We start from the raw sequence: 27071 nt of genomic DNA on the forward strand, positions 1-27071 counted from the left end.
TATAAATTATATTAAATTCGCAAAATTTTAAGTTTTAAACAAAAATAAAAAATGTTCAAAATATGAAATTATGCATAGGATATTAAAATTTACATGTTAGCAATTTTTTGAATTGCTTTCAATTTTCATATTGAAATTTTTAAGATTTTTTTCTGAAATAATAAGCAAGAATATCAACCTAAATAATATTAAATTCCATGCGTTAATTTCCCCTCAAAAGTCATTGACCGCCTTTCAATCTAGATTTTGTGAGTACTTTAATTTAAATTTCAAAACATCAAGTTCAGTTCGACTATGTATGTAGTAATTCCTCAATAAAGTGCCAAAACCCTATTAAAATATATGAACATTTTCAACATTTTAATGTTTTTATTTAAAAATTTGATGGAATATGAGCTTCAAACAATTATTATGTAAATAAAAATAATTAAATATATGTATTTATTCGTATTACAACCGTAGTAAGTCGATTCTTCCTTTCTTCTACTGAGATTTGAATTTGATTTCGAATTGTAAAGAGATTCAAAGGGAAAATACTAGCGGATAAAAACTACCTCCATGAAAGGGTCATAATGGAGTCAAGTTGTATTTTTTGATATTTTTTGCTTTTCGAGCCTAAATAGGTAGCCAAGATAATACCTAAAAATAAGGTTCTAAATTCTGAAGTTTACATGATCCTCTCGTGTGCACCCTTAATATTTTGGTATGTTACTCTAATATTCCAGATAAACATTAAAAAGTTAAAATAATTAAAAAAATAATTCCAAATGATAAGCATTTTCCATATTCGCCCAATAAATAACAATAAGCATTGACTTTTACTGATTCCGTATGTACATCTCTCGTCCAAATGCTTTAATTCATTTATTCGAGAATGAAATTTGATATGAATTATATACATTTGTGCTATCTAAAACCACGTAAGAATTGATTTTTGCTTTTTCTTAACTATTACAAGTCAGTAAGAGCATGAACTCTTATTTACAATAGCCCTATGGGTTACGGGCGCAACTAATCTCAGAATTGAATTTCCTCCTCATTACAGGCGTTTGTTAATTCCGATCATTTTTTATTTCATGAATTTTTCCTCACGACTAAAATTCCATTTTGAGCCTCTAAAAGGATGGATGAACGATCCCAATGGATTGATACAATTTAAAGGAGAATATCATGCATTCTTCCAGCATTATCCATTTGATACTAAATGGGGACCAATGCATTGGGGCCACGCAACAAGTAAAGATCTCATCCATTGGGAGCACAAGCCTATAGCACTATATCCTGATCAAGAATATGAAAATAATGGCGGATGTTTTTCAGGAAGTGCAATTGAATTCAATGATAAGCTTCATATTTTTTATACTGGAGTAGGAAAGTCTAATGGACAATCTCAATGTCATGCAGTCATGCAAGATGAAAATAGGTTTATTAAGGATCCTAAAAATCCAATAATCAAATCTCCACCAATTGAATACGGCATTAATGATTTTAGAGATCCTAAGGTTGTAAAAATCGAAAATACTTTCTATATGGTTGTTGGAACAGGAAAAGATGGAATTGGAAGAGTTTTGTTGTATAAAAGCTCAAATTTAGAGAATTGGACATTCCTTAATCTATTAGTTGAAGGAAAAGAATATGGCCAATGCTGTGAATGTCCTGATCTCATCCAAATTGATAATCAATTTTTCCTCATGTTCTCTCAAATGACAGGTCAAGGTATTGGAACTCTGTTTTTCCATCTTAAATATGAAAATGGCACATTTACTGTTGACAAAAAGCTCAATCAACCGATTATTGGTCCAGATTTTTACGCTCCTCAGACATTCCATGACGATAAAGGAAGAAGGATTATTATTGGATGGCTTTACAACTGGAAGAGAGTACCTCCCAAAGAAGTTGACTACGCAGGAGCATTTACTATTCCGTGCGAGCTCAAATATAAAGAAGGAAAGATTGTTGTAAATCCGATAGACGAAATATCGCACGAACTTAAATCTGAAAGTAAGTTTGTTGAGATTCAGGAAAATAAATTAATTATAAATGGAAAACCAAGTGTTATTCATGAAGGAAAGATCGAAAACATCAAAATTTTAGAAGATGTAAAAACTATTGAAGTTTGGATCAATAATGGCGAATTTTATTACAGCACTTGGCTATTTTAGAATATTAAAGAAATAAAATTTTTAAATAACATTTTACAAACTTGAGAACATGGCAAAGTTAAACATCATTTGTTCTTTCCTCTTCAATTTTATTGGGGAATACTTAATTTTTCCAGGATAAAGAGTACCATAGAGGAGAAGCTTTGCTGTAGTTGCAGTGTAATTTCCATTTTTTGTACTTACACCTTCTCCTTCATTCAATCCTAGATTTTTGAACCTGAATCTTGAATAGTTTTTGCTAGCTGTTGTTGGAAAAGAATAGGCATAATATTGTTTTCCTTTAACGGTAAAAGGTTTTACTTCCTGTCTCGTTACTGCTCGATAGTCTATTTGTTCCCAATGATTTTCCATTACTTCACCTAAAACCTCATAATGGACCATAAATCTCATTTTGGTGATATATAAAAGTGTGTAGTTAATTAAATGAACTTTGGATGTCAAAAAATCAATCGTAAAATAATGTTCAGTTTCTGGTTCATTAGTTGGGGAAGTTACAAATCTTTCATTATAAAATGTTATAGGATCTCTTGCAATGCAATCAACTGGTAAACGACTACTTTCGCCTGATTTAGCTGCGGATGAATTTGTAACTCGAATAAAATCTTTTTTGGTTAAGTTGTTGGTACCAAAGTGGTCTCTCATTGCTTTAAATAGATCATCAAAATTGTCTATAGTTGTATAGTTTCTTGTCGTAACACTAATAGGTGCGTATGGCAAGATATTGCCTATAAATAGCGACAACATTTTTGATTATTTTTTGAATGAAACAATAAACAATTGAAAAATTAAATGCATTCTTAATTGAAATATTTCAAGAATATAATCACAACAAAAATTTAATCTTAAATATTGTTTAAAACAACTATTTATTTGTTCAAATATCACTATTCAATCCGAAGTTGCTCGATTATTCTAAATGCAATTGAGCTATCAAGTTATTTAGTAATTATTTCCATTGAAAGATATTAACAAAAGTTTCAATATTGAGCGATTTTTGAATACCGATTTAAAGTTACTTTTGAATAATGGTAATTTTCCAGCAAAAAAAGTTCCAGCAACGTTATTTTGAACAGTTCTCAAAATTTGAGATAACAATTGAAAAAGTGTAAATATTTACTGAAACGAATTTGAATGAAATAATCACATCATTTAAAATAAAATTTATTGTAGAAGACTCATTTAAATAGAAAATCCAATTCAGTGATACTTTTTGAGTTCGATATAAATATCGGTCGTAACTCATGAAAATCTCATATATATGCAGGAATGCATAATGTGAATCTTTGGGAAGAAATTCGTGCTGGAAATTAAATGGAAGCAAAAATAATTAATTTTGGCAAAATCTAAATTGAGCTTTGCAATTAGCATTTTGTTAATAGTTTAAATAATAATAATACCTCTAAGAAATAAATATTCTTTTTAATATATACTCTATAAAACAAGAAAAATTATAAAATAAAACCTAATATAAATATATAAACAATAAGCAATTATTCTAAGAAGTCATCAAGAGAGTCCTGATCTTCGTCATCATCATCAGAGAATTTCTTCCTTCTTAATTTCTTTGGCTTTGATTCGCTCTTTTTAACTTCTTTTCCGTATCTCAATTTGAGTTTACTGACCAATGGCATGTTGAACACTAATTCACCAGCATTTCTTTCAGATACTGTGTTTGATATCAAAAATCTATTAAGCAAAACTTGATTTTTGATATAATCTGGTACAGTATCAGGGTTGTTATTCATTACATGTACAAACGGTAACCTCTCATCCTGTAGAATTAGCTCCCAATTGTCAAATCCGCAAACAAGTAGCCTTTCCAAGAACAATCTCGTATGATCTGTTGACCATTGGTAGTTGCTGAGATTGCTTTCACCAACACCTTCCTTGAAAACGTAATCCCTGATGTTGGAACACAATTCAACGAAATCATTGAGTTCGATTGCATCAGTAGCAGAGATAGAGCACCATACCCATGAAGGTTTGTTCGAATAAACAGATTCTGGAGCATCATCTGCATGGGAAATCGTTGATGGAATCGTAATACTCTGTTTTCCATGATGATTCTTCAACAATCTCATTAATTGAACAGCGAAACAAGCAATGGATGTTGTTGTCTTGGAAAGAAGACCGGTATGGGAGTGAAATTCGAATGCAGTTTCAGGACTGAAGGAAAAGTTCCTTAATGTTCCGCATAACGCTCTGAACTCGTTCTCCGTCCACCAGCTAAACTGCAAACACTTGTTGAAGCCGGAAATAATGAGATCACTTCTCATTTTCTTTATTGCGAACTCAATTTGAGTATCATATACGTCAAATGATTCGCCTTCGAAGAGTTTTTGAAGAAGACTTTCATCAACTTTTTTCTGACCAGGTTCGGTTTGTAAAATGTCACTTTTTGAGTGAAAATTGAGCCAATTCGAAATTACTAATCTGTACTCGATTGACATGAGTGTTTCGTATCCGTGATCGCTGAGCTCGTCTTTGATGTATTTGCATGTCTCGCATTCACTTGATAATTCATGTTCAGGTGGAAATGCGTTAAATACTTGGTGTTTCGAGCCACAACAAACCAAATCTAATGAGAAGTCTAATATATCTTCTTCTAAGTAATATAGCAATAATGGAAACATTGATATCGAATTTGGACCCATCATTCTCAAAGCAATTACGATTGCAGCCAAACAGAACTTAACTACGTCTTCAGGTGGTCTGTCATTCAAAGATACCCAATGTCCGTATTCCGTATACTTCATTCTGTTGAAATATTCCAAAGCTTCTGAAGCATTTACAGCAAAAGACATTGATCTCGATCTTTTAGTCCTTCTTTCATCCAATTCTTCTACAGGGAACTGGTTTAAGAAGTCTGCATCAGATGTCTTGTATTCCTCTTCTTCTTTAATATCAAGAGGAGCTTGTAACTGTTTCAAGTTGCTTGGACTGAAATTGTTTACTACAGTCGATACTTTCTCTAATTCTTCCGCAAACGTGCAGTTACTTTGAACTCCGAACTCTACAATCGGAGGTTTTTGTAATGGAGGCAAAAACTCGGAGTTATCAACACTGGAAGTTCCCTCCAATATTCTCTCCCATAATTCGAGTTTTCTTTGTGCTCTTACGAACATTTCGTGTTCATAAGTTTTATATGTGATTAATCTAATGATATCTACCTTCTGTGTCTGGCCAATTCTATGTACTCTGGCTTGTGCTTGAAGATCGTTCTGTGGATTCCAGTCTGGATCGAAGATAATCGCTGTATCTGCAATTGTAAGGTTTAATCCTTCAGAACCAGCTCTTGTTGAGATCAGGAATACGAAGGATGAAGTGTCTTTATCTGCAAAACGTGAAACAGCGGCGTTTTTCTCGACATCGCCCATCTGACCAGTTAATAATTCGTGGGAATAGCCTTTAATGGTGCAATACTCTTTGAGGAGTCTTAAGAGTTTGATAAATTGGCTGAATATCAAGACTCTGTGTCCTTCCTCTTTGAGTTTTGTAAGAATTCGGTCGAGCCATGCAAATTTGGCCGAAACAGACAAAAGAAGCTCTAATCGTGACATGTTTCGGAATTTCTGGGTGTAGAATTCTTCAGCTCCGTCGATTAAGAAGGGATGAAGACAAATTTTATGCATATCATTTGCTTCATGGGCTGTATCGACCGTTTCCTCGTTAACTTTAATACCTTTGAGGCGCCAGATAGAATGGAGCTTTGTAAGTCTCATTAATTCTTCTTGGATCTCTGATAATCTGACTAATGCGACTCTTTCTTCTTTTGGAGCTATGGAACGCTCAACTTCTCCGAGGGATCTTCTCATTAAATGAGGCTTGATCATTTCCTGCATTTCCCTGATCCTTTCCTCAGGAAGTTGTTCGATGTCAGTTTCTAAAAATGCTGGATCATCCTTGAAACTGTTCGGGGAAACGAATTTGAGTAAAGCCCAAAGCTCGGAAAGGGAGTTCTGAATGGGAGTACCTGTAAGAATGATTCTGTGCTTGTAGGGTAAGGATGCTAAAGCATTATTCTTTTTTCCTTGGGAATTCTTGATTCTATGGCCTTCATCTACGACAATTACCTGCCAAAGATACTGTAGAAATTCTGCATCTTTCAATAAAACATCGTATGAAACTAATAAAATATTAAAATTGATTTGTTTGGACGAAGGATTTCCTTCTCCATCTAAATACGGCATCTGGAAGTCCCTCATCATCCTTCTGCTCGCTGGACCTCCGTTGTATGCAACGTACTTCAGATTTGTCCACTTTTCGATTTCATCGCACCATTGCTTGAAGCAGTTCGTTCTTACAGTGATGAGAAATGGTCCGTACCATTTTATACTAGCCAAATAACTCAAGAAACCGAGGATTTGGATAGTTTTTCCGAGACCCATTTCATCTGCAAGAATTGAGCCATGTTTTTGAGCCCAGCAGTTAATCAGCCACTTTATACCATCAACCTGATAATGTCTAAGTATGTTGTCAGGCGTTTTGACGTAAGATAAAGGAGGTGGCAAATTTGGTGGAATTGAAACTTGAACTAACGAGACACAAATCAATCCTTGTGTATATTTGGTCAGTACCTCTTGTGTAATGAAATCCCAGTAGAATAAAACGTTCGCTTCGTATGTAAATCTGAATAATAATTGATAAGGAGCTCCAGGATTTTCTCTTCTATGTGCAACAGGATACGGTGGTTGGCTATCGTCTCTTGTATTCAATACCGAAATATCTACGGGCGCGGCTTTGAATTTTGTGTAATGAGTTTGAGCTTTTGCCATTGACGCGACTGTTGACTCCAAAACCCATTCGCATAGTGCTTGTTGGGAGTCAGCGAATCTGACTAATAGTTCTATACCGTTTGGAGTTTCTCTTTGGAAATAAATATGATCTAATTTATGGGGATCTTCATTAGTTTCCTTGATATCCTCTTCTTCTATGAAATCCTCGTCATCTTCCGCATAACTGATTTGGCTGGTTTTGCGACCACTCGTACGTTTTATGATGAATTCTTCTGGAATGTCGTCAATTCCGCCATTTGTATTGAATGCGGCATCGCTATCGCTATCATCCCTGTTCTTTCCTTTCTTTTTCTTCTTTTCTTTCTTCTGTTTCTGCTTTTTGGGCTGTTTTTGTGGTGGTAAAGGTGATGCAACTTGTTTTGGTATCATAGGCTGTTTTATTTGAGGAGTAGCTAACGGTGATTTGATTTGCGGCATAGGAGGCATGTTTGGTTGAGGTGGTGTGGTCATTTTCTGCGTATTCATCATTTGGCTCATTCTTTGCTGGTATTGCTGAAAAGCTGCGATTTGTTGCATTGTCAAAGCATTTTGGGACATCATTTGTTGTCTGTTTTGGTAATTTTGGTTGTTCTGCATTTGATTCTGCATCTGATTTTGCATTTGGTTATGCATTTGATTATGCATTTGCATTTGAGGGTATTGTCGTTGCATTTGATTTTGTTGTGGCATATATTGTTGCTGCTGCATTTGTTGCATTTGAGGTTGCATTTGTTGAATTTGTGACATAATCTGCTGTTCTGGCGTGGATATTTTATTTGTTTGCTGTGGAATTTGAGGTTTTATTTGTTGCTGTTGCTGCATGTACTGCTGTTGTTGAAATTGCGGGTTCATTTGGTAATAATATTGTTGGTACATTTGAGGCTGCCTATACATTTGATACTGGTAATTATATGGATACTGCATCTGTTGTTGATTAGGCATCATCCCGTTCATGTCATTGCTCTGTCCATTTTGATTCATCAAAAGGAAAGAAAACGAGAGCGGGAAATGCCGATTATTTCGCTTTCAATTGCTTATTATTTTTCCAGAAGTCATATTTTGTGTAAATATGAATATTAAATGATAATGACTCCTCAATAATCAAAAAATATTAGAAAATATTAAGGAAAAATTTGCGGTCATTTGAATCTTATTTATATTGGAATAAAAACTACACATTGTGAATTGAATTGTTTTGGTAAGAATATTCTCTAAGTTATCGGTAATAAAAGCAATCTTTTAATCATATAAATATTTTTAAAATGCTTGTATCAAAGAGTTGATCTGTATATTGCTAGAAATATTATGGAGCATTGTATGTTGAATTTGTATCTTGAATTGGGCATCTATAATATCAACCTAAAAAGGAATTCCAATTCAAGAGTAGCATTCCTCTTTTCATCATTCTCAATAATGATATAAAAAAAAGTTGTATACAAATTGATCTGTTCAAATGATGCAAAGGTAACTAAACTCCTTTCGCCGATCCGATGTGCTCCATATTTAAAATATAGCTTGCATATGTAGAAGAAAAGCTAATTTTGAAGTACGCCCGAAATCCACCAACAGGATTTCGAGCTATTAAAAGGTACTTTTAAATGTGATTTTTTTTATAAAAAATTAAATTTATTTTAAGATCAGACTAAAAACTAATTTTATGGAAAATCTATATCGACAAATTTATTACTTATTGGGTATATAGATTTTTTGATTATGGCGATTATGTCTGATATGCTTCCAATAAGCCAAAACAGTGTTTTGGGAGTGATTAAATACAAAAAAATCTGGCGATGCTTTACGTGGCAAATGGTCGAATGGTTATTACCCCTTACTATTTGGTACCGGGGACGCTAGTTCGAAACTGATGCACTATATTTTTTTACAAAATGCGTTTATTAGGACAGGGTAAAGAAAGGTTGCCAATATAATATATTTAAATAAATACAACTAATCTAGCATAAAAAACTATTGAATATTTGAATTCAATAAAAATTTATATAAAATACATGTAAAGCATAAATTACTATATAAATCAAGCTGTATTTTGTTTTAAACACCGATTGTTTCATATAATATATATTCAACTCAAGTTTCTAATTAAGAATTTCATATAAAATTTAGCATATGATCAGCAACAATTAAAATTAGTATTACAATTAATAAATTTAGTATAAAAACATATAGATTTAGTATAGATTTTATAGCTGTAATAAAAGAACTATTATAAAAGAGTAATTTACTGAAATGCACCTTATATTTATAAACAAAACTTATAACGTGTTAGTTACATATAGAGTTGAAATTCATAGATAGCATAGAGAAGTTGGGATCTTGGCTTAATGGTCATAATATAACCAAATTAATTCAAAATTTGAAATTTTAATATTACTGTAACTATAATATATGGATATGTTTTATGAGATCATAAAAAATGACATGTTAATGTAAAATTTAGAATAAAAAATTATATTTTTTTTAAAAAAACATTGTTCATGAGTGTTAATTGGAGAAGTAGTAAATTAGTTCAGTTTGCAAGTGATGATGGTTAATCTAACTATAATTACAATCAATTTTTAAAATACTTCCCGTAGGGCATTTGTTTAATTATTTCACATTCTGATGACATAATTTTTAATATCATAGATAATGAAAGCGAAAAATATATAAAAATCGACAAACATGTTATAATGAATTGAGAGCTTTACGTGTCAAAAAACACATTTCATACTGATTTCTATAAAAGGTATCTTTATTATAGAAGTGTAAGCTATATCTGTTTGTTTTTTTATTATAACAAATTCAAAATTCTCTTATAAGGATTAGATGAAATCTGTATTACTAAATCATTAGCTAAATGAAGGTTCAAATAGAAAGGAAATATCAATTTATATGATACTGAAACCAAATAGTTCTTTTAATAAAAGATAACACGCTGAAAATTATTGAGTATTTGCAAATCTCAAAAATCTATTGGTGAATTTGGCTCAACTTTTAAAATTATAACATCCATATCAAATCATAAAAGCAGACAAAAATTAAAGCCAAACCTATCGGCCAATTTTTTTTTTGATATTTTGATTTTTGAGGTATACTTTTAAAAGTGGATTTAAAGCACTTATGAAAAAACATTAACTTCTGTCGTTATGATTATTGATTTAGACAATAATGATTTTAATCTTTGATTATCAAAACACTAAAGTCATCTTTTTAACATTTGCTTGGTAGCATTAACTCAAGTCTAAAGTACTATTTTATGTGGCACTCTTAGAATTTTTGTATTCATTGTACACGCTGAAATAGTACCATTAAAGTTATGGCGGACTTTCAAAAAATAGTTTGGTCACCTTTAATGATGCTAGAATTTGTTAAAAATACCTTTGATAGAAAGGCTTGTTGCTTTTTATTAGTTTTTGAAGATATTTGTAGCAATATTTTGACGAACTCTTTGGGTCTATTTAAATTTGCAGGTTTCTTTTTATAAACTTAAATATTCTATAAACGGAATTATCGGTATGCAATTTAGAGTTAATAGGTATATCTTCTTCAGCTTCCTATACTTTAATGAAGCCTGAAGTTGAAAACTTTAAGAGATCTTGTTTAAAAATGATTAATTTCCATTTAATAACAAGGAAACTGTATTAAAATATTGTACTAATACTTCATTTGAATTGATGTTAATATCATATCAGTCAATATTTACTGAATTACAATAATGTACTTTCAACACATAATTTGAATGATTATATAGGAAGTCTATCAAAAATAGAACCATCTTGCATGATTTAATATTTAAAAGCAACATACATTTTTAATAATTAGGAACAATTTATAAACTAGAAAACATTGCAAAGTTAAATAACATTTGTTCTTTCCGTTTCAGTTTAATTGGAGAATGAGCAATTCTTCCTGGATAAAGAGTACCATATAGAAGTAATTTTGCTGTAGTGGCTGTGTAAAAGCCGTTTTGCTGGTTAACACCTAATCCCTGATTTACTCCTATGTTTCTGAACCTAAATCTTGAATAGTTTTTGTTAGCAGTAGTAGGAAAAGAATAAGCGTAATAAGTTTTTCCACTAACCAAAAATCTTTTGACCATACTTCTAGAATCTACAGCACGATAATCTATTCTTTCCCATTGGTTTTCCATTAATTCGCCTAAAACTTCGTACTGAACCATGTATCTCATTTGAGTGATATATAGAAGTGTGTAATTGCGCAAATGAACTTTGGAAGTTAGAAAATCAATGGTGAAATGATGTTCATCATTTGGAGAATTAGTTGGGGCGGTAACAAATCTTTCTGGATAAAATTCTATTGGATCTCTTGCTATGCAATCAACTGGTAAACGATAATCAGCACTTGAGTTAGCAGCGGATGAATTTGTGACTTTAATAAATTCATCTTGTGTTAGGTTTTTGGAATCAAAGTGGTCTCTCATTGCTTTAAATAGATCATTAAAATTGTCTATTGTTGTATAGTTTCTTGTTGTAACATTAATGGGCTTGTGGGATATTGTAAATCCAATTAGGAGAGAGAACATTATCATTTTTAATTGATCACTATCAAAAGTATTCAAATCGAAATTCAAAGAATTTTTATAAAACTGTAGATTTTATATAGGTGTTTGGTCTATGATTGATTTCAATCAATGTGTCCAATTAAATCACTCTGTTTTTCAAATTGAAAAAAACACGTTGAAAAGTTAAGTTGAATTGAATATGAAATTAATTCAGATTAAAAAATTTGACCTGATGCAAAAATTTTGGAAATTAGATTTAATTACAATAGTAAAGTGTTTTTAAGTTAAAACAGAGTGACTTAAGATGATCATATATATGTACGATGATGTAAATATTTACTTTCAAACATTCAGAAAAAATTCAATTTAATTTGAATTGAATATAAAATTTATAAAATTAAAATTAAATACCCAATATTGTATTCACTATATTTTCTGGCTAAATAATTACAATACTTTCTCTGAAAAGTAGTGAAAGTAACAATTTCAATATCTTCAAAATTCAAAATGATTTTTTTAACAATTTAATTTTTGGCAAAGACAATTGAGTTCAGCGTTTAAAATACAATCTATAAAACGATAATATTTGAATTTATTAGCTTTCAAAATAATACCCAACGTCAAGATCGAAATAAACTTATTTTTATTGGAAAATACCATCCTATAGAACAGCTGTTTATTGAAATTTCTCACTAATTCGAAAATAATTTTCGATTGACTATAAATTCCAGAAAGATAAAGTGTTAGCGCTTGGTGGAACACTTTTTTCAATATCTCTAATATCATTTTTATAATGAATTAATTAAACTAGCAAATGATTTTTTTTTTCGGGAGGTGGATGGGAGGGGCATTATATTTAAATCCATAATTGTTTATATCATATTTAGAAAGGAATTAATATACAACATAAAGATGTTCTTCATCTTCATTTAATATCTCATATGAAGTGTTTGAGTCCATATAAATACTCAAATAAATCTTTTTATATGGGGTATAGAAGTACCTAAAATTTGAATATTTCGGGTATTCGGAGAAGTGTGGTGTCACCCCATGCATTTACTTTCGTTGAAAATATGGAGTTAACCAATATTCAAAATCAAAGTAGTAAGAACAATATGATGTGAGAAAAAAAATTACATACAATGAATTTTTTTGGTATTTTATTAATTGTTTACATTTCAGTATTCAATAAAGCCTTGACGTAGTCAAAGAACTCCAAAACGATGACGTCTTCAGCCTCGAGTTGATCTGCTGAGTAAGACAAAACCATCTGGCAGAATTCCGGATATAATCTTACGCTTGTTTGGAAGATTTTCTCTGATTTCTTGAGGATTTCCTTGTAGTGCATTTGAGCGTCTTCAGTTCCAAACATATCGAAGATAAGTCTGCGGCAGAAGAAACCGACATCAACGACATTTGGCTTTGCATCCTTTTCCAAATCCTTTGCACGTTTAGCAGCAGGTTCACCAGAAGTGAATCTTACAGCAGTTATAGCCCAAGCCAATGTTTGTTCATCCTTCATCAAATCTGTCTTTTGTGCAGCTTCGATGATATCATTTTCTTCGACAATTGCGTGCGAAAGGAATCTTCCCATGATGATCTCGAGTTTTGGTTGTGGACCTTCTTTAGGAATGAGTTTAATGAACTCAATAATTTCGACGAAAGAGAACAAATTGCAATTCAACAATTCACCGTAAAAAGTGAATGCCAAACCCCATAAACCAGGATTATCTTCATCAATAACAATCTTCTGGAATTGTGGATGTTGTATCTGTACTTCTCTTCTTATTTCTGTCCTGTTATATGGTAATCTTGTGATGATTACTCCGAGATATTCAACAAATTCATGGATATCTCTGACATGGTTCTTCAAGAACTTGAAGATCGTGGAAATAACAAGTTTAAGAGGTGCTGATTTGTTGATTGATGGATCAAATGGTTCATTGGGTCCTGTCTGTTGATATTGACCTTCAATTTCTTCTTCAAGAGATGCAATGTCGTATTCTGGAACTTTTTGTTTGATTTCTTGGATCCTTTGTTTTTGTATTGGTTTCGCTTTTTCTTCTTGTTTTGGTGTCTGTTTCGTGTATTTCTCCCGCTCTTCAAGTAACTCTTTGACCAAGAATTGTACATAACCGTCACAAACGTGACAATTATCTTGAACATATCTATAAAATGTTGCAACTTCTGATGATTTCTTCTTGATCAAGTAATCACCGACAGCTGATAATCCTGTTCTTACAATATCAACTGCTTTCTTCTGTGGCTGCTTGAGAATGGCGCCTTCAAGAGCTCTGTAGAAATAGAAAGGTGAAATAATCGTTTCCTTCAGAATATTCGCGATCCAAACGATAAAAGATTGAATAGTTGTAATTTTCGTTTGAGGGGAATTGATCAAAGCTTCGTATCGTTGGTTCGTGAAGGTGATTAATCTGTCATGGAATGTGGAATTCATGCAGAGGTAATGTGCGAATAACGCGTAGTGTTGTATCTGCATATTCTTTTCTGGTGATGTATTTTCCATTGTTGCTCTGTTCAACAACAAGAAAATAACAGTGTTCATTGGTAAGAGTGGTCCGATGTTCTGTTTGAACCAGGAAAGAACAGATGCCAAGTTCTTAGTATTAAGAGTATTTAATTTGATCGTAGCTTCACGTGTCATGGCTTCTATTGACTGGTCACTGAAATCTCCTGCTCTCTTTCTGTATCCTGTTGTTATGTAGCGGTCTTCTTCGTGTTCAACGAGAGATGCTTTGCCAGAGAAGAATCCTGTGCGACGAGTGGGTACGCGATTGGCTGTAATGCTTGAAAGGTTCATGAGCATGATGAAGCCGGGTGTTTTGAGACGTTCAAGCTTATCAAGATTTTGTGGCTTGCATTTGTAAACTTCATCGGGTGAGTAAACGCGTTTCGGACCAATCTTGATCTGTGTCTTGCTTGTATCGACTTTCTCTGTTGTATCGTCGATCTGTTGATCAGGTGGAGCTGGATATTCTTGATCTTTGAAAATTGGAAGGTTGCATGGGAAGGGAACGATAAGACGTGTCTCTACGAACTCTTTGTTTGATACAAGAATGTTCGCAGGCATTTCTGGTAAAGAAGACATGATATCTTGGCCATCTCTTCTTGTTTTGTGGACAGATTTGGACTGTATTGGTCCGGCAGCATTGGTTGTGTTTGGAAGCTCATCGAGTAATTCGATCTCTTGTCCTTCTGGAAATGCATAACTGAGAGGAGGCTTTGGGAAGTTTGATTGGAACTGAACTTCTTCCTCTTTGTCGTGTACAATCGGCTTTTCTGGAATTCTTTTCTCTGACTTGAATTCGGTCACTGATGGATCTAATTGGACATGGATTGATTCTACTTTCGGCCAAATAGGTAAGTCATAGATAAGATTGCTCTTGAAGTCCATTTCTGGATTCCACATGAATGGAGCTTTTGTCAAGAAAGGCATGAGTAATTTTTGGGTCGGCTTTCTTGCAGGAAGTTCATAAGACTTCTCGAATTTAATTTCGCCGCCACCAATACTGGCGTTCATGCGGGTCGCCTTTTCGACCTTGATGGTGACAACACCAGAGTTGAGAAGGGAACTCATCTAATCGCGTCACTTTTTTAACATATCCGAAAACATTCTTTCTAACTGTCAGAACATAACATCTACTGACTATTCTGATTGAAAGTATAATATATAGCATATAGTCTATTGATATCTAAGGGAGATACTTATTTATTTGGCTAAAATATAATACATATTTTATTTGAACAATATATTTGCTTTATATGATTGCCAAATGGATATCTTGGTAGTAGATATCCAAAGTAAGTAGATTATTTTATGGAAAAATCTTTAATAATAATAAATTTCATTTAATTTTTGAAAATATATCTGTTATAGTCATAATTAACTTTTTAAAGGTACTTCTGATATTAAAGTATGCAGATTTAAGAGCTTTCTTTGTGAAATTGAGTTTTTGCTGGAGAATTTGCTAAATCATATATTTATTAGGCATTTTGGTACTGAATAATGATATAAATATTCATTAATTGCTCTGGGAACATGGTGAAGACCTGTATAATCATTAAACAACGAAGATCCGAAATTCCACAATTTAATTTTATCTTCAAAAAAGCTATTTATATTGAGAAAAAATGCATGTTTCTAAAAAAGACAGCTAATTATTTAATTTAATCTTTCGCAAGTAGCGATCATTTGCCATCGGAGATTTTATTTCATGAAACTTGATGATTTAGAAGAATCATCAGAGGAAACAACACATCAACTTACCTTTTTCCGATCTCTTTTTGGTTGGGTAGGTCTTGACACTCGAATGCGTATGAAATCAGCTTTTGTTATTTGGTTTTCATTCTGTTCACTCGCATTAATTTTTGCAAACATTCAAGATTCAATATCAGTTATCTCTACAAATAAATCAGCAAATTCTACTCTCGATTCTTTTAATTCATCGCTATATCTAAACGCATCAAATCGAACAATTTATACTAGCATTAAATCAAACAAAACACAAGAATTATTCAAACAAATATTTACAAACGCAGAAGGTTCGAGATATTTCTTTGATTCAGACGTAATTCGTCTAGATCTTTTTGATTCAGTTGTCGTACCAAAATTTAATGTAAATGGCGATTATTCCAAGATCAATACTTCATACTTCCAGTTTAATATTAAAGAATACGACTATTTAAATAGTATTTTACGAGTTTTTGGTTCAAATTATAGTCAAATCAATTTTTCTACAGCATCTGGCACTTTTTCCAGAGCCGAATCATTGGAATCATTCAAATTTTTGTGGAGTAATTGGTATTTCACGGAAATTTTCTTATTTTTAATCATTGCCCATTATTATCCACTTACTCGATGGATGCACTCACGAGCATTGATTCTACTTAACGTTGCTGGTGTCGGCGACAAGATTATTTGGTTGGGATTCACTCTTACTGACTTATTTTAGTCAATATTAGCTGCAATGGTTTATTCTCTCATAGAATTCAGTCATGACAAGGTCAAAGGTACTGGATCCAGTTTCGGCATGATATTTATATTCTTTATTTTCGCAGCAATCTCGAGTTATTTGTCAGGAGTTTTTTTGACACCAATTTTCAATAGACCTGGCAGATTTGGCTTTTTCTTCCTGATCTATGCCATCATTATATGCAGTGGATGGTTCTTACCTTACGTTTTTGGCCATAACCTCAAAGTGAACTGTTATATTCTGCCTTCTGCTGTTGTTTATAATTTTTATCATAATATGCAGCTGAATATCTATAATAACATATCGTCATCATTCTCAGGTGATAGTCTTTACGTATTGTTCTCGAATTCGCAGTTATTTGGTTGTTTGGTGCTTCAAATTTTTATTTTTACTTTTTTGTTTGTTTTCTTCATATTATTCATGCCAAAGGAATGGGGATTGCCTCCCATTGGCTTTAGAAACATGTTTTCGCCAAAAGCTTGGAAAAGATTGTTCCATAAATCGAAAGATTTTGTTTCTGACGAAACTCAACCATTTTTGAGTGTCAAAAATTTGGTTAAAACATATAATACCCATAGAATTGTTAAAGCTGTTAATGGTGTCGATTTTGATATCCAAAAAGGGGAAATTATTCTTTTGATTGGGCCAAATGGTTCAGGAAAGAGTACTTTACTCCAATCATTAACAGGTGCTTTAACTACAGATAGCGGTTCCGTTTCTATTTTTGGAAATGAAGCATCTTTCTTAGATTTACAAAAATGCACAGGATATTGCTATCAGAACAACGTCTTCTTTGATAACCTGACTGTTAGGAAACATTTAGAATTCTTTGCAAGGCTCAGAAGTGTCAAAAAAGAACAAATGAAGGACTAAGTCGACCACATTGTCTCTTTATTAGATATGGAACCACTCCTTGATCGTCTTCCTAGTACTTTATCTGCTGGTCAAAAAAGAATTGTCTCCACGGCCATGGCTTTCATTGGTTCTCCACCTTTAGTTATTTTGGACGAACCAACAGTTGGTGTTGATGTAAGAAAGAGGCAGTTGGTATGGAACATCGCTTCTTACTTCAAGAATACAACAACTATTATTGCTAGCCACTCATTGGAAGAAGGAGAAGCTGTTGCCAGCAGATTATTCGTCATGGAAGCAGGAAAACTAAAATTCCAAGGAACACCAAGCGAGTTAAGAGAAGAATATCATTGTGGATATCGTCTTAAAGTCATTGCAAATGAAGATGACGAAGAAGATATGGATGAGATTGTTAATCAGTTACTTGAACTAACTAAAACAGTTATTGAAGATGCTGCTATTGATTTCGAAAGAGGCGATTCAATTATGTTGCCTGTTTGCGACCAAATTCCTCAACTAATGAAAACATTAGACGAAAAAATTGGTTCGCTAAAGGTAACAGGTTTTACTATCTCCATTGAAAACTTGGAGCATGTTATGCTTCGTATGATTGCAAATGGAGATGAATATTAATTTATATTTGTAAAATTTTGTTTGTATTCTTGTTTATTTAACTACCAAAATCATTTTTAATCCGATGTATTTATTCACATAGTTATTGTTTGTTCTTTTCGCTATTTTTTATCACAAAACGTGAAAGATCTGTAATTTTGAATAGAAAACAATCCTTTTTAACATAGAAAAATGAGCTACTTGATGTTGAGTAATATTGGTTTTTAATAAATTTGGATGCTTATCATATATTTTCTCAATTCGAAAAATATTCATTCAACTGCAATCTTCTTTTCTTGAAAATAATTAGTCTTATTATAGCCAAATGTGATTCTAAAAGGAGTATGAAAAATAATCCGTTGTTGTTTTTACATTGTTCAAAAAACCTCGGTTACATCGCTTAATCAGGATTTGTACAAAAAATCTGAATAAAGTATGATAAATATATTGAGTAGCTGGGTTGAAATTGTATTATTTTCAATTTGAAATTCTATTTCGGAATTCAGACTTTTTGAATTTTTTTTTATTTAGCATTAAACCAATGTAGTTCATTCTTGTCCGACTGGAAAATATGATTTTTCGAAAGAGTAGGGGTAATTTTAGCTAAAAGTGACACACTTGTAAAAAGTGACACACCCGTGAAGGGTGTGATTACCGATCGGTAATTTCGACAGTTTAGAATTTAAAATTTTTTATGGAACTGTTGCGAGTTTCATAAAGAATTTAAGGAATATAAGCAAAGATTTGAATCAAAATCTTAGACCTAAGCCGCTCGCTTCGCTCGCGCAAATTACAGAATTTGGATGCAATACCCCTCAATTCATTGTTGAGAATGCCAAGTCTTTTCAAGATAAAATTATTACAGATTTCCACCTTCAAATTTATACAACATTATAAAAATTTATGAATAAAAACTTGATATAAAATAACATTTTTATTTTTACTAAGAAAAAAAGGTTTTTGATAATAAATTTATTTTATTTCGAAAAAGTAGCAATAATCGTAAAAGGGTATTGATAGGCTTGCTAAAGTAACTAATTTTAGCTGTCAAATACTTTTGTATTTTGAAGTAAATTAGTATAAATTTGTTTTTACTTTTATTTCGAAAAAGTAACAATAATCGTAAAAGGGTATTGATAGGCTTGCTAAAGTAACTAATTTTAGCTGTCAAATACTTTTGTATTTTGAAGTAAATTAGTATAAATTTGTTTTTACTTTTATTTCGAAAAAGTAACAATAATCGTAAAAGGGTATTGATAGGCTTGCTAAAGTAACTAATTTTAGCTGTCAAATACTTTTGTATTTTGAAGTAAATTAGTATAAATTTGATATTATTTTAACTCCCTTTGAAAACCTCAATTTTCCATACAGAGGGAACGGGAATAGCATCCAATATTCCCTGAGAATGGTTGCGCATTCTCAGTTCCCTCTATATTTCGAACGAAGCTCTCATCGGTCTTTTTTTTTAATACTAAACGTTTTTTTTTTCCCTGTCACTTTTAGCTAAAATTTGGGTTTGCCTTTTTCGAAATCCTTTCAAATGAATTAAAACTTTACGAATTGTATTGATGAAAAATCTTATTTTTACTTCACATAGGAACTTTTTAATTCAATTATTATTTAAAAAAATTGAACGGTTTTTTACGACGAGGTATTGAGAAACGCCTTTTTCGAATTTTATCATCAATCGATTTATTATTTATTCTGAAATTGATTTATGGAGATATCGAATCTTATTTGATTTGGAATAATTCTTTCTTTCATACTCATATAATGAAATTACTAAAATAGGACAGTATCAATCCAATCAAAAAATTGACGAATTTCAGAAAATGGAATTGATTGATTTTGATTCTGTTCCCTCTGGGATTCGTAAAGAAGTTCAGAAATATTCGAACGATGAACTCAAAACAGTTCCGAAGGAGTTTGTTTGCGACTATTTATCTGAGCAGATCGAAGAAATTAAGCAATTAGCATCAGAAAATGTTGATGATACTTACACTCAGTTTGAACAGCTTGTACTTATGGGATTAAGTGATCGTGATAATAGTGTTTTATACAAGAAAAACCTTATAGAAGCTTATTTACAGATTTTAGTAGAAATTTCGAAGTTCATTTTGCATCACCATGAACCAGAATTCTACAAGACATTTAACCACTCCCTTGGAGTATTAACAATCGCCTATGACAAAGGCTTGCCAACTTTTTGTCTTGGCACAATTTGCAATTTAATCGCTGTCTCTTCGAAGATGTACGAAGGTATGGATGAAATCATATATTCCAATATATTACGAGAGATTAATAACTACTATAACGCTCAATTTTGGGGCGCATTAATTACTGACGTCAAATCTTTAAGTTCCGGCTTTAATTTTCTTGCTCAAAACTATTCCAAGTTGCCTGAACAGACGTTTACTCAATTTATTTACGAGTTAGAATACGCCATTTTTAGATTATACGGAGAAAATTCGGAGATTTTCAAATACGATTTAGATGCAGCTACGTTACTTTTCATGTCATCAAACAGTTGGAAAAACAAATATACGCCACTTGCGAAAGTCGTTTTAACTCTTTGTATTCCAGAAAAAATGAATAAAGGAAATTATTCACAAGTTTACAAAGATATCAAAAGCAACATCGAGAAGAAGCAGAACGTACTCTTACAAGCAAGATTTATTCAGCCGCTTTGCAAAATCATTGCCCTTATAAAAGGAACAAATAAAACGATGATTGACACATTTAACGAAACAACTCCTATGCTTGTTGACAACATGATCAACAGTCTACCTAAAATTACAGCCGAAAGTCTTTTATACATCTTACTCGCTTTATTTTACGCGAAATCACCAAAATTTGACAAACTCGTTCAGAAAATACAAGAAGACATAACTCTTTGGTCAATATTACCACAGTTCGTTGAAAATGTCCGAGATATCGATTCACCACAAGTTTACAACTTAATCAAGTTCTGTCTTCAATGTGACATGGTCGAAATGTACCAATACTTCGACGCTTACCCTAAGTTCTTCGCCAACTTCATGGTGGCCGATTCTGCTAACGTTGACATTATTTTCAAAAAATTAATGGAGACTAACAACATTGATTTGATCTCGGCCATCGCTAAATTCTTTACAGTCATATCAAGCGATATTCGCGTTCTCAGAGCTTTCGATTTTATCAGATTAATTCTACAGTTAGGTCAAAAACTTATTTTATCGGAAGAACCTCATCCTCACGTCAAAATCACTTACGCTATGTATTCCATTACGGATTACACACTCCGAGTTGCAAAAGTTGAACCTACGTGGGCAATAATTCCAAAAATTGTCCAGACAGCAGAAGCCGGTGCTTACTTAGCACTAAGCTCAACAGATGATGATGACATTAGATACGGCTACCAGATTTTGTGCAAAATTGCTCAAATTGGGGAGATTGCCAAAATTAATGTTGAACTAGCCTACAAAGAGCTTAACGATATCCTTAAAACGCCTAAGCCCGGTCCATTATATTCATATCTACAGCTGTTATTGCCATTCTCTAAGGTTACTCATATTTCTCCAACAGTTTCTAAGGTTATTACCTATATTTTCTACACCTTGGACAAGTACAAAGCAATTATATTGAGTTCCTTTGAGAATCAGGACCAAACAGACTTAACACAATTCCAATTTGCTTGGACAAGCTGTTTGTGTGGTATTTCGTTACTCGATTCGTGCTTATCAGACCAGATTATTAATCTTCAGCGGGAAGTTATGAAGATTAATACACAACTTGCCCGAAAATTTGTCACACAATTGTCTTATATCATTCATCCAAGGCATCTTACAGTTTTATTGCAGAAATCCCTTGATAGATCCACGCAGGTTGACTTTTCTAACCCAGAAGTCATCACAATTACGTTAAATATTTTAACAATCCTCCGAAATCTGTTCGATCATCCGAAAACCAAAGAGATCGACTATCCATTGTTGGAATCCTTCATCTCCAGAGCCATAAAAATCGCTCATGTCTCATCAAACGTTTCATTAACATTCACATTGTGCCAAGTTACGCAAAGAGTTGATTTATCTAACTTCGATGAAGCTCTTCGTACATCATTTATCCAGAGTTTAGTGTTCTGGATCTCCCAAACAATGATCCAAGAGAACGAACTTAATACAGACGCGTTAATTACAATTTTAGTTACAACATTGATCAAATTGGTCGATGGCATTGTTCTTAAGAGGGAATTATTGCGAAGTCTGTTATCTGCTCTTGTTCTTTTGATCAAAAAACGACCAGAAACAGCAATTCTCGTTCAAGAATGTTATATGAACATTTACAAAGAGAATTCTAAGGCACTTGTTGAAGACACATATATCTTGAGTTTCAATCCTAATGATTCATGCAGAATGACATTCATTGACTCATTGTTACAAAGTTATGAAAAGTTCGAATTTGAAAAAAGTAACGATTCATTGATTGACGACTTTTTCAAAGACGAATTCATTGAAACATTCTCCGAGACATGTCCACAGAACATGCTTGAACCAATCTCTTTGTTGTTCACACAATCTGCGATTGTCAGAAACTATTCTAAGAAATACATCGAAAGGATGGTTAAACTTGAACTTAAAAACACAGAAGAAAACAACAAAAACATGATTTTACGAGGTAACGGCATTTCATCTCGATCTATCACATACTTCGCTAAATACTACGGTCAAGAATGGGTCTTAAAAATGTTCAAAGATCCAGTCGAAAGATATCTCGAAAGAATCAAAAAAGGTGACAATTTTGAGATCAATCCTGCCAAAGGTGAAGTGAACACAGATAATTTTCTTTCGTTCCTTGAAGACATTGTCAGTAAAATTGACAAAATGTTCGAGAATCCACCAGAAGAAATTGTTTTCCTTATGCGATTGATTTACAAATCTGTTGCTAATCTTTTTGACAACGAATTTGGATTTACAATTGCACATGGATTTCTTTTCTTGAGGTTGATCTTACCTACATTGAGTATCCCAGACTCATTCGGTAAAGACATCAAGCAATCACATAAAGATCCGATCTTAAACGCATCAGTTGTTATCATGGCAGCAATCAACAAAGGATATTTGAACGAAAAGAAACCATTTTATCATGTTTTCAATGATTTCGGAATGAAAACAAGAACTAAATACATCAACACAATGAAGAATATCCTTGAAAGTGATAAGATCAAGTATGGCGAATACACAAATCAAGCATTAAGTGTTGGAATGCTTGAGAACAGATTGATTTCACATTTGGCACCTGTTTTACAAACATACAAAGAAGACTTTTGTAAAATCGAGACAAATGGTCGATTGGTCAAAGCATTCACAGAATACAACAAATACCACAATGGACATCCAAGTTCTATGAATGTCAATGCACTGAAACAACAATCACCAGAAATTAATGAAGTTGTTAAATCAAATGTTCCTGCACAAATCGCTATGATGATGGCTAATACATTGTTCAGAGTTAACCAGAACTTGATTGTCTTCAAAGCTATCAATCTTCCTGCAGTCCAGATTCCACAGGCATTCCAGAAAGAAATGATCGCATTGGCATCAGAACAGAAAGAAGATTTATCCGTTATTATGGATTTCACAGGTTATTCAGATAAAGATTTCGACATCGGAAACAACGTTCATGTTTTAGTTGATGCATTACCACATATCACAGATTTAGTTAAAGAACTGATTATATTGAACGGCTCCGAAACTATCTATGATAAATTCGATACAACTCCTATCCGTAAAAAAGTCATTTCTGCTGAGAAATATCCAGAATTCGACTTGAAATTTGCCGCAGCTTCTAAATGTATCCATGAACGAATCAACGCCGCATTGATGTCCATTCCTTTCAATCACAATGGATCTCAACACACATGCAATTTGATGAAGAACTGCATCATCGTTTCTCATAACTATGGATCTCGAATTGCAGTTGATTATTTCCCTCACGAAGAAATCGATACATTCAGAATGGAACAAAACGGATTCACATTTTCATCTAATAAACTTCAGTACACTATCAATTGCAGTGATCAGAACTTTGCTAGTGTTGCACAGTTGACAATCATCAACACGCAGAGAATCAAGACTATATACATGAACCCAGCGAACAGATCATGTTTAATTTATATTTGTCGCTTAGTCAAAGGTCAAAACGACGTTCAAATCGAAGAGAAAGATAAACAAGACATTCTTGATGAACTCGTCAATCTCCTTGCATTCGGATACAAAGACGTTATGAGGAAATTAGTACATGATGTTGAACCTTACTTAGATACAACTGATAAACAAGTCAATGTGATGTATTCTTACTTGAAATCAAAGATGGTTTAATAGTTTTTAATAATATATTAAAAAAAAGATGTATGTGATGTTTTAAAAAAAATATTTATTTATTAATTCGTTCCTTTATTTAAAGATTATTGTTTTCAGAAATTATTTACAAAATTCTTTTTTATGTGATTCTTGTAATATATTTGAAGTCATGAAATCTTATTTATGTTTGCTTTAATTCAACATACATTCCCGTGGAAAAGATAAAGATATCAAAGGTTTGATAAAGCTGTCGAAGGCACAACAAATATGACGAAGATTTATTAAAAGAAGAAACAATGATATACGATTCGATTGTAATCTATACTGTCCAAAATGAAAGAAATTTAATCACAATTGGTAAATCTAGATTTTGATTAATGAAATCATTATTTCTTTATATGAGAGCATATATATTTGAACAAAAAGGCTGAAAGTAATACATTCAAATCTTGCTTCATCTTTTTTCAAAATTTTTCTTTCCCTTTATTATATGGTCATCAATTCTCATGAGCTGAGGATGATTTCCGAGCATTGTATTGAATCTTTTAGATATAGAAAAAAAAAAGTAGGAAAAAATTTTAGAGTTCAGAGAATGGTGTTGCTTTCGTATGATTTGGTATCCCAGGAGAACCGATTTTAATTCTAAGTGGGAAATAAGGTTGTTTGTTGAATTTTTCTTCAATTTCGTCTTCAAACTTTCTGACGATGTTATAGCGGACTGGAAGATCAGCGCTAACATTTCTTGTGTAATACATTATTTTGCCTGTATTGAAAAAGAGGTTCGATTTTCTTGCGGGATCATATGGATTCCAACACTCGAAATTGAATGTGAGTATAAAATTCCTTGCAAGTAAACGAATATTGTCAATAATATCTTCGTTTGCGTTGTGTCTTTGCGCATAATTTAAAATTATTCCACCAAGCATGAGTCCGATATTATTTAATTCGTAAACAAGCAATTTAGCATAACAACCTTTTTGAAGTTCTAATATATAGCGCATTGCATTTTTCGCTACGAAATCAAGTTCTTCGTCTGTTAATTCTGAAAAGCGATAAAGATAAAACATATTGCGGTAAGATATGTTAATGCCATGGCAATAAAAATTACCATGAAATGCTAGATCTCCAACTTCTTTTTTGAAGTATTCAATGAGAATAGGTTGGTATTTGACCGCAATTATTGGGTGATAATAGCTATTGAATACATTGTATTTGAGTTTCATGAAATCTGGAAATTTTTCTGGTAATTTGTAATTAATGTCGAAATACTCGTGTCTTTGTAATAAATTTCTTAGGTTATGTAAGAACTCTATGATTACAAGTTTAATTATTATAAATAAGCTAGTGATATAATTGTCTTTGAAGGTAGCAATCATGTAAAAATTTTAATCAAAATTGTATTTATGGGTTGAATCGATTCACAAATTATTTGAGAAAGAATAAAACAAACACCGTTCTACATCATATGTTAATTCCAATTTATTTCTTCTAGATATTGAAACGTAACAAAATTTAAAAGATGTTTCAGTATTTTTGAGTTATGAAACTGAAACAATTCTATTAGTTAATAGAAAAAGAAAATCTTTGCTCTGAAAAAAAAATTGATTTCAAAATACATGTAACAATCAACAATAGCATTAAGCTAATTCTGGGGAATCGTGAAATTAGAAAAATTTGAAACAAGCGAAACAGAGTGTAAAATGTCATTATAGATTGGAATTCTTATATACATTCTAAATCTGTTGCTGTTAATTGATAACAAAATTGAATTTCTTAAACCGATTTAAAGCTTTAAATTCAATTTTGTCAGACATTCGAAGCAGTGTTCAGAAAAATGATTATAATAGACAGAGTAAATTTGTCGTATATTCTATACTTTCAATAATTAGCTTGATTTTAAAATCAAGTCAGAGTATACTTGATTTGAAAAATATTGCTTGCATTGAACTATATAACTTGTGAGAATAAATATGTTTTCAGAGACATGCATAAAGTTTATCAGCCAATACACTATTTATTTGTTCTCTGGCCGGCAAAGAGCCGGAGAATCATATCTGTATTGACTTATGCTAAAGTTTTTTGGATTTCCTTCCTCATTTGAGAAACGTTCTGATAACTTCATCATAAACGAATTACAGACATGTTCTCTCGCTATTTGTTAGCAGAGTGTCGCAACGCATTACACTAGAACAGACTTCTGAAATGAATTATATTTTAGAAATAAGAAATATGCATTGAGTCGCATATTTCAATCTATAATGAGTAGGATAAATCGGCTCAGGGAGTCAAAATCGCAGGATTCAATAATAAGACAATACGTCTAAACTGAAAATTTTGGAAAACTAAGATGTGAAAAAAAAATTACGCTATAACATAGTTTAATTTTAACAAATTGAATATTGAATAGCATATTATTAACCTAAAAGCCATTTAAAGAATCTCTTTAATCCAGATATTTGTGGAACGCGTGGGAAACTCTCTGAACTAACGCCGGCCAAATTCAAAAATAAAAAAAGGTAAGAAAGCATAGTTCCATTATAATCATCGAAGTAACTAAAATTTACGGGTACTTTCATTGAAATATCCATAACTGACAGCGCTGCATGCCCAAGTCGCACAGGAATTCCTTTCGAATTAAACATTGCAAAATAATAATCATCACGTGTTGGCTCACTTCCTGTTATTTCGAAGTTTTTTATATCTTTAAGGATGGGCACTCATTAGGGTGATGAAAAAAATCAAGTCTAGCAAAGTCAATATATTAAAAACAGTGAAGACTATTATATAGCATTATAGTGCACAAGCTCAAATATTTAGTGATG

General features: G+C 32.3%; 10 protein-coding genes across 10 annotated transcripts, besides 4 other annotated features; 5 read left to right on the top strand and 5 right to left on the bottom strand.

Moving 5' to 3' along the window:
• Window positions 1-1076: 1076 nt before the first annotated feature.
• On the top strand, window positions 1077-2162 carry TVAGG3_0059220 (glycosyl hydrolase; the record flags this gene model as incomplete). The annotated part of the gene is made up of 1 exon (XM_001579237.1): window positions 1077-2162. One exon carries the CDS (start codon window positions 1077-1079, stop codon window positions 2160-2162), a length of 1086 nt encoding a protein of 361 aa, XP_001579287.1.
• A 33-nt stretch (window positions 2163-2195) lies between these two features.
• TVAGG3_0059230 (uncharacterized protein) lies at window positions 2196-2906 on the bottom strand (the record flags this gene model as incomplete). The annotated part of the gene is made up of 1 exon (XM_001579236.1): window positions 2196-2906. The coding sequence occupies one exon, from the start codon at window positions 2904-2906 to the stop codon at window positions 2196-2198; it is 711 nt and encodes a 236-aa protein (XP_001579286.1).
• Window positions 2907-3333: 427 nt separating this feature from the next.
• TVAGG3_0059240 (helicase protein) lies at window positions 3334-7934 on the bottom strand (the record flags this gene model as incomplete). Its single annotated transcript, XM_001579235.1, has 1 exon — window positions 3653-7918. One exon carries the CDS (start codon window positions 7916-7918, stop codon window positions 3653-3655), a length of 4266 nt encoding a protein of 1421 aa, XP_001579285.1.
• Window positions 7935-10763: 2829 nt separating this feature from the next.
• Window positions 10764-11483, bottom strand: TVAGG3_0059250 (uncharacterized protein; the record flags this gene model as incomplete). The annotated part of the gene is made up of 1 exon (XM_001579234.1): window positions 10764-11483. One exon carries the CDS (start codon window positions 11481-11483, stop codon window positions 10764-10766), a length of 720 nt encoding a protein of 239 aa, XP_001579284.1.
• A 1099-nt stretch (window positions 11484-12582) lies between these two features.
• TVAGG3_0059260 (uncharacterized protein) lies at window positions 12583-15060 on the bottom strand (the record flags this gene model as incomplete). The annotated part of the gene is made up of 1 exon (XM_001579233.1): window positions 12628-15051. The coding sequence occupies one exon, from the start codon at window positions 15049-15051 to the stop codon at window positions 12628-12630; it is 2424 nt and encodes an 807-aa protein (XP_001579283.1).
• Window positions 15061-15688: 628 nt separating this feature from the next.
• Window positions 15689-16426, top strand: TVAGG3_0059270 (uncharacterized protein; the record flags this gene model as incomplete). Its single annotated transcript, XM_001579232.1, has 1 exon — window positions 15689-16426. The coding sequence occupies one exon, from the start codon at window positions 15689-15691 to the stop codon at window positions 16424-16426; it is 738 nt and encodes a 245-aa protein (XP_001579282.1).
• Window positions 16427-16867: 441 nt separating this feature from the next.
• On the top strand, window positions 16868-17320 carry TVAGG3_0059280 (ATPase activity, coupled to transmembrane movement of substances; the record flags this gene model as incomplete). The annotated part of the gene is made up of 1 exon (XM_001579231.1): window positions 16868-17320. The coding sequence occupies one exon, from the start codon at window positions 16868-16870 to the stop codon at window positions 17318-17320; it is 453 nt and encodes a 150-aa protein (XP_001579281.1).
• A 27-nt stretch (window positions 17321-17347) lies between these two features.
• Window positions 17348-17932, top strand: TVAGG3_0059290 (ATPase activity, coupled to transmembrane movement of substances; the record flags this gene model as incomplete). The annotated part of the gene is made up of 1 exon (XM_001579230.1): window positions 17348-17932. The coding sequence occupies one exon, from the start codon at window positions 17348-17350 to the stop codon at window positions 17930-17932; it is 585 nt and encodes a 194-aa protein (XP_001579280.1).
• Window positions 17933-18496: 564 nt separating this feature from the next.
• Window positions 18497-18526: a terminal%2Cinverted (terminal inverted repeat of MuDR-3_TvMULE3 transposon ID:TVAGG3_0059300).
• Window positions 18497-19432: a mobile genetic element.
• Window positions 19403-19432: a terminal%2Cinverted (terminal inverted repeat of MuDR-3_TvMULE3 transposon ID:TVAGG3_0059300).
• Window positions 19433-19743: 311 nt separating this feature from the next.
• TVAGG3_0059310 (Ras GTPase-activating proteins family) lies at window positions 19744-24267 on the top strand (the record flags this gene model as incomplete). Its single annotated transcript, XM_001579229.1, has 1 exon — window positions 19744-24267. The coding sequence occupies one exon, from the start codon at window positions 19744-19746 to the stop codon at window positions 24265-24267; it is 4524 nt and encodes a 1507-aa protein (XP_001579279.1).
• Window positions 24268-24335: 68 nt separating this feature from the next.
• Window positions 24336-25633, bottom strand: TVAGG3_0059320 (uncharacterized protein; the record flags this gene model as incomplete). The annotated part of the gene is made up of 1 exon (XM_001579228.1): window positions 24828-25472. The coding sequence occupies one exon, from the start codon at window positions 25470-25472 to the stop codon at window positions 24828-24830; it is 645 nt and encodes a 214-aa protein (XP_001579278.1).
• A 621-nt stretch (window positions 25634-26254) lies between these two features.
• Window positions 26255-26407: a mobile genetic element.
• The last annotated feature ends 664 nt before the right edge of the window (window positions 26408-27071 follow it).

Source organism: Trichomonas vaginalis, chromosome IV, assembly GCF_026262505.1.
Source record: "Trichomonas vaginalis G3 chromosome IV, whole genome shotgun sequence".
Lineage (NCBI taxonomy): Eukaryota > Parabasalia > Trichomonadida > Trichomonadidae > Trichomonas > Trichomonas vaginalis.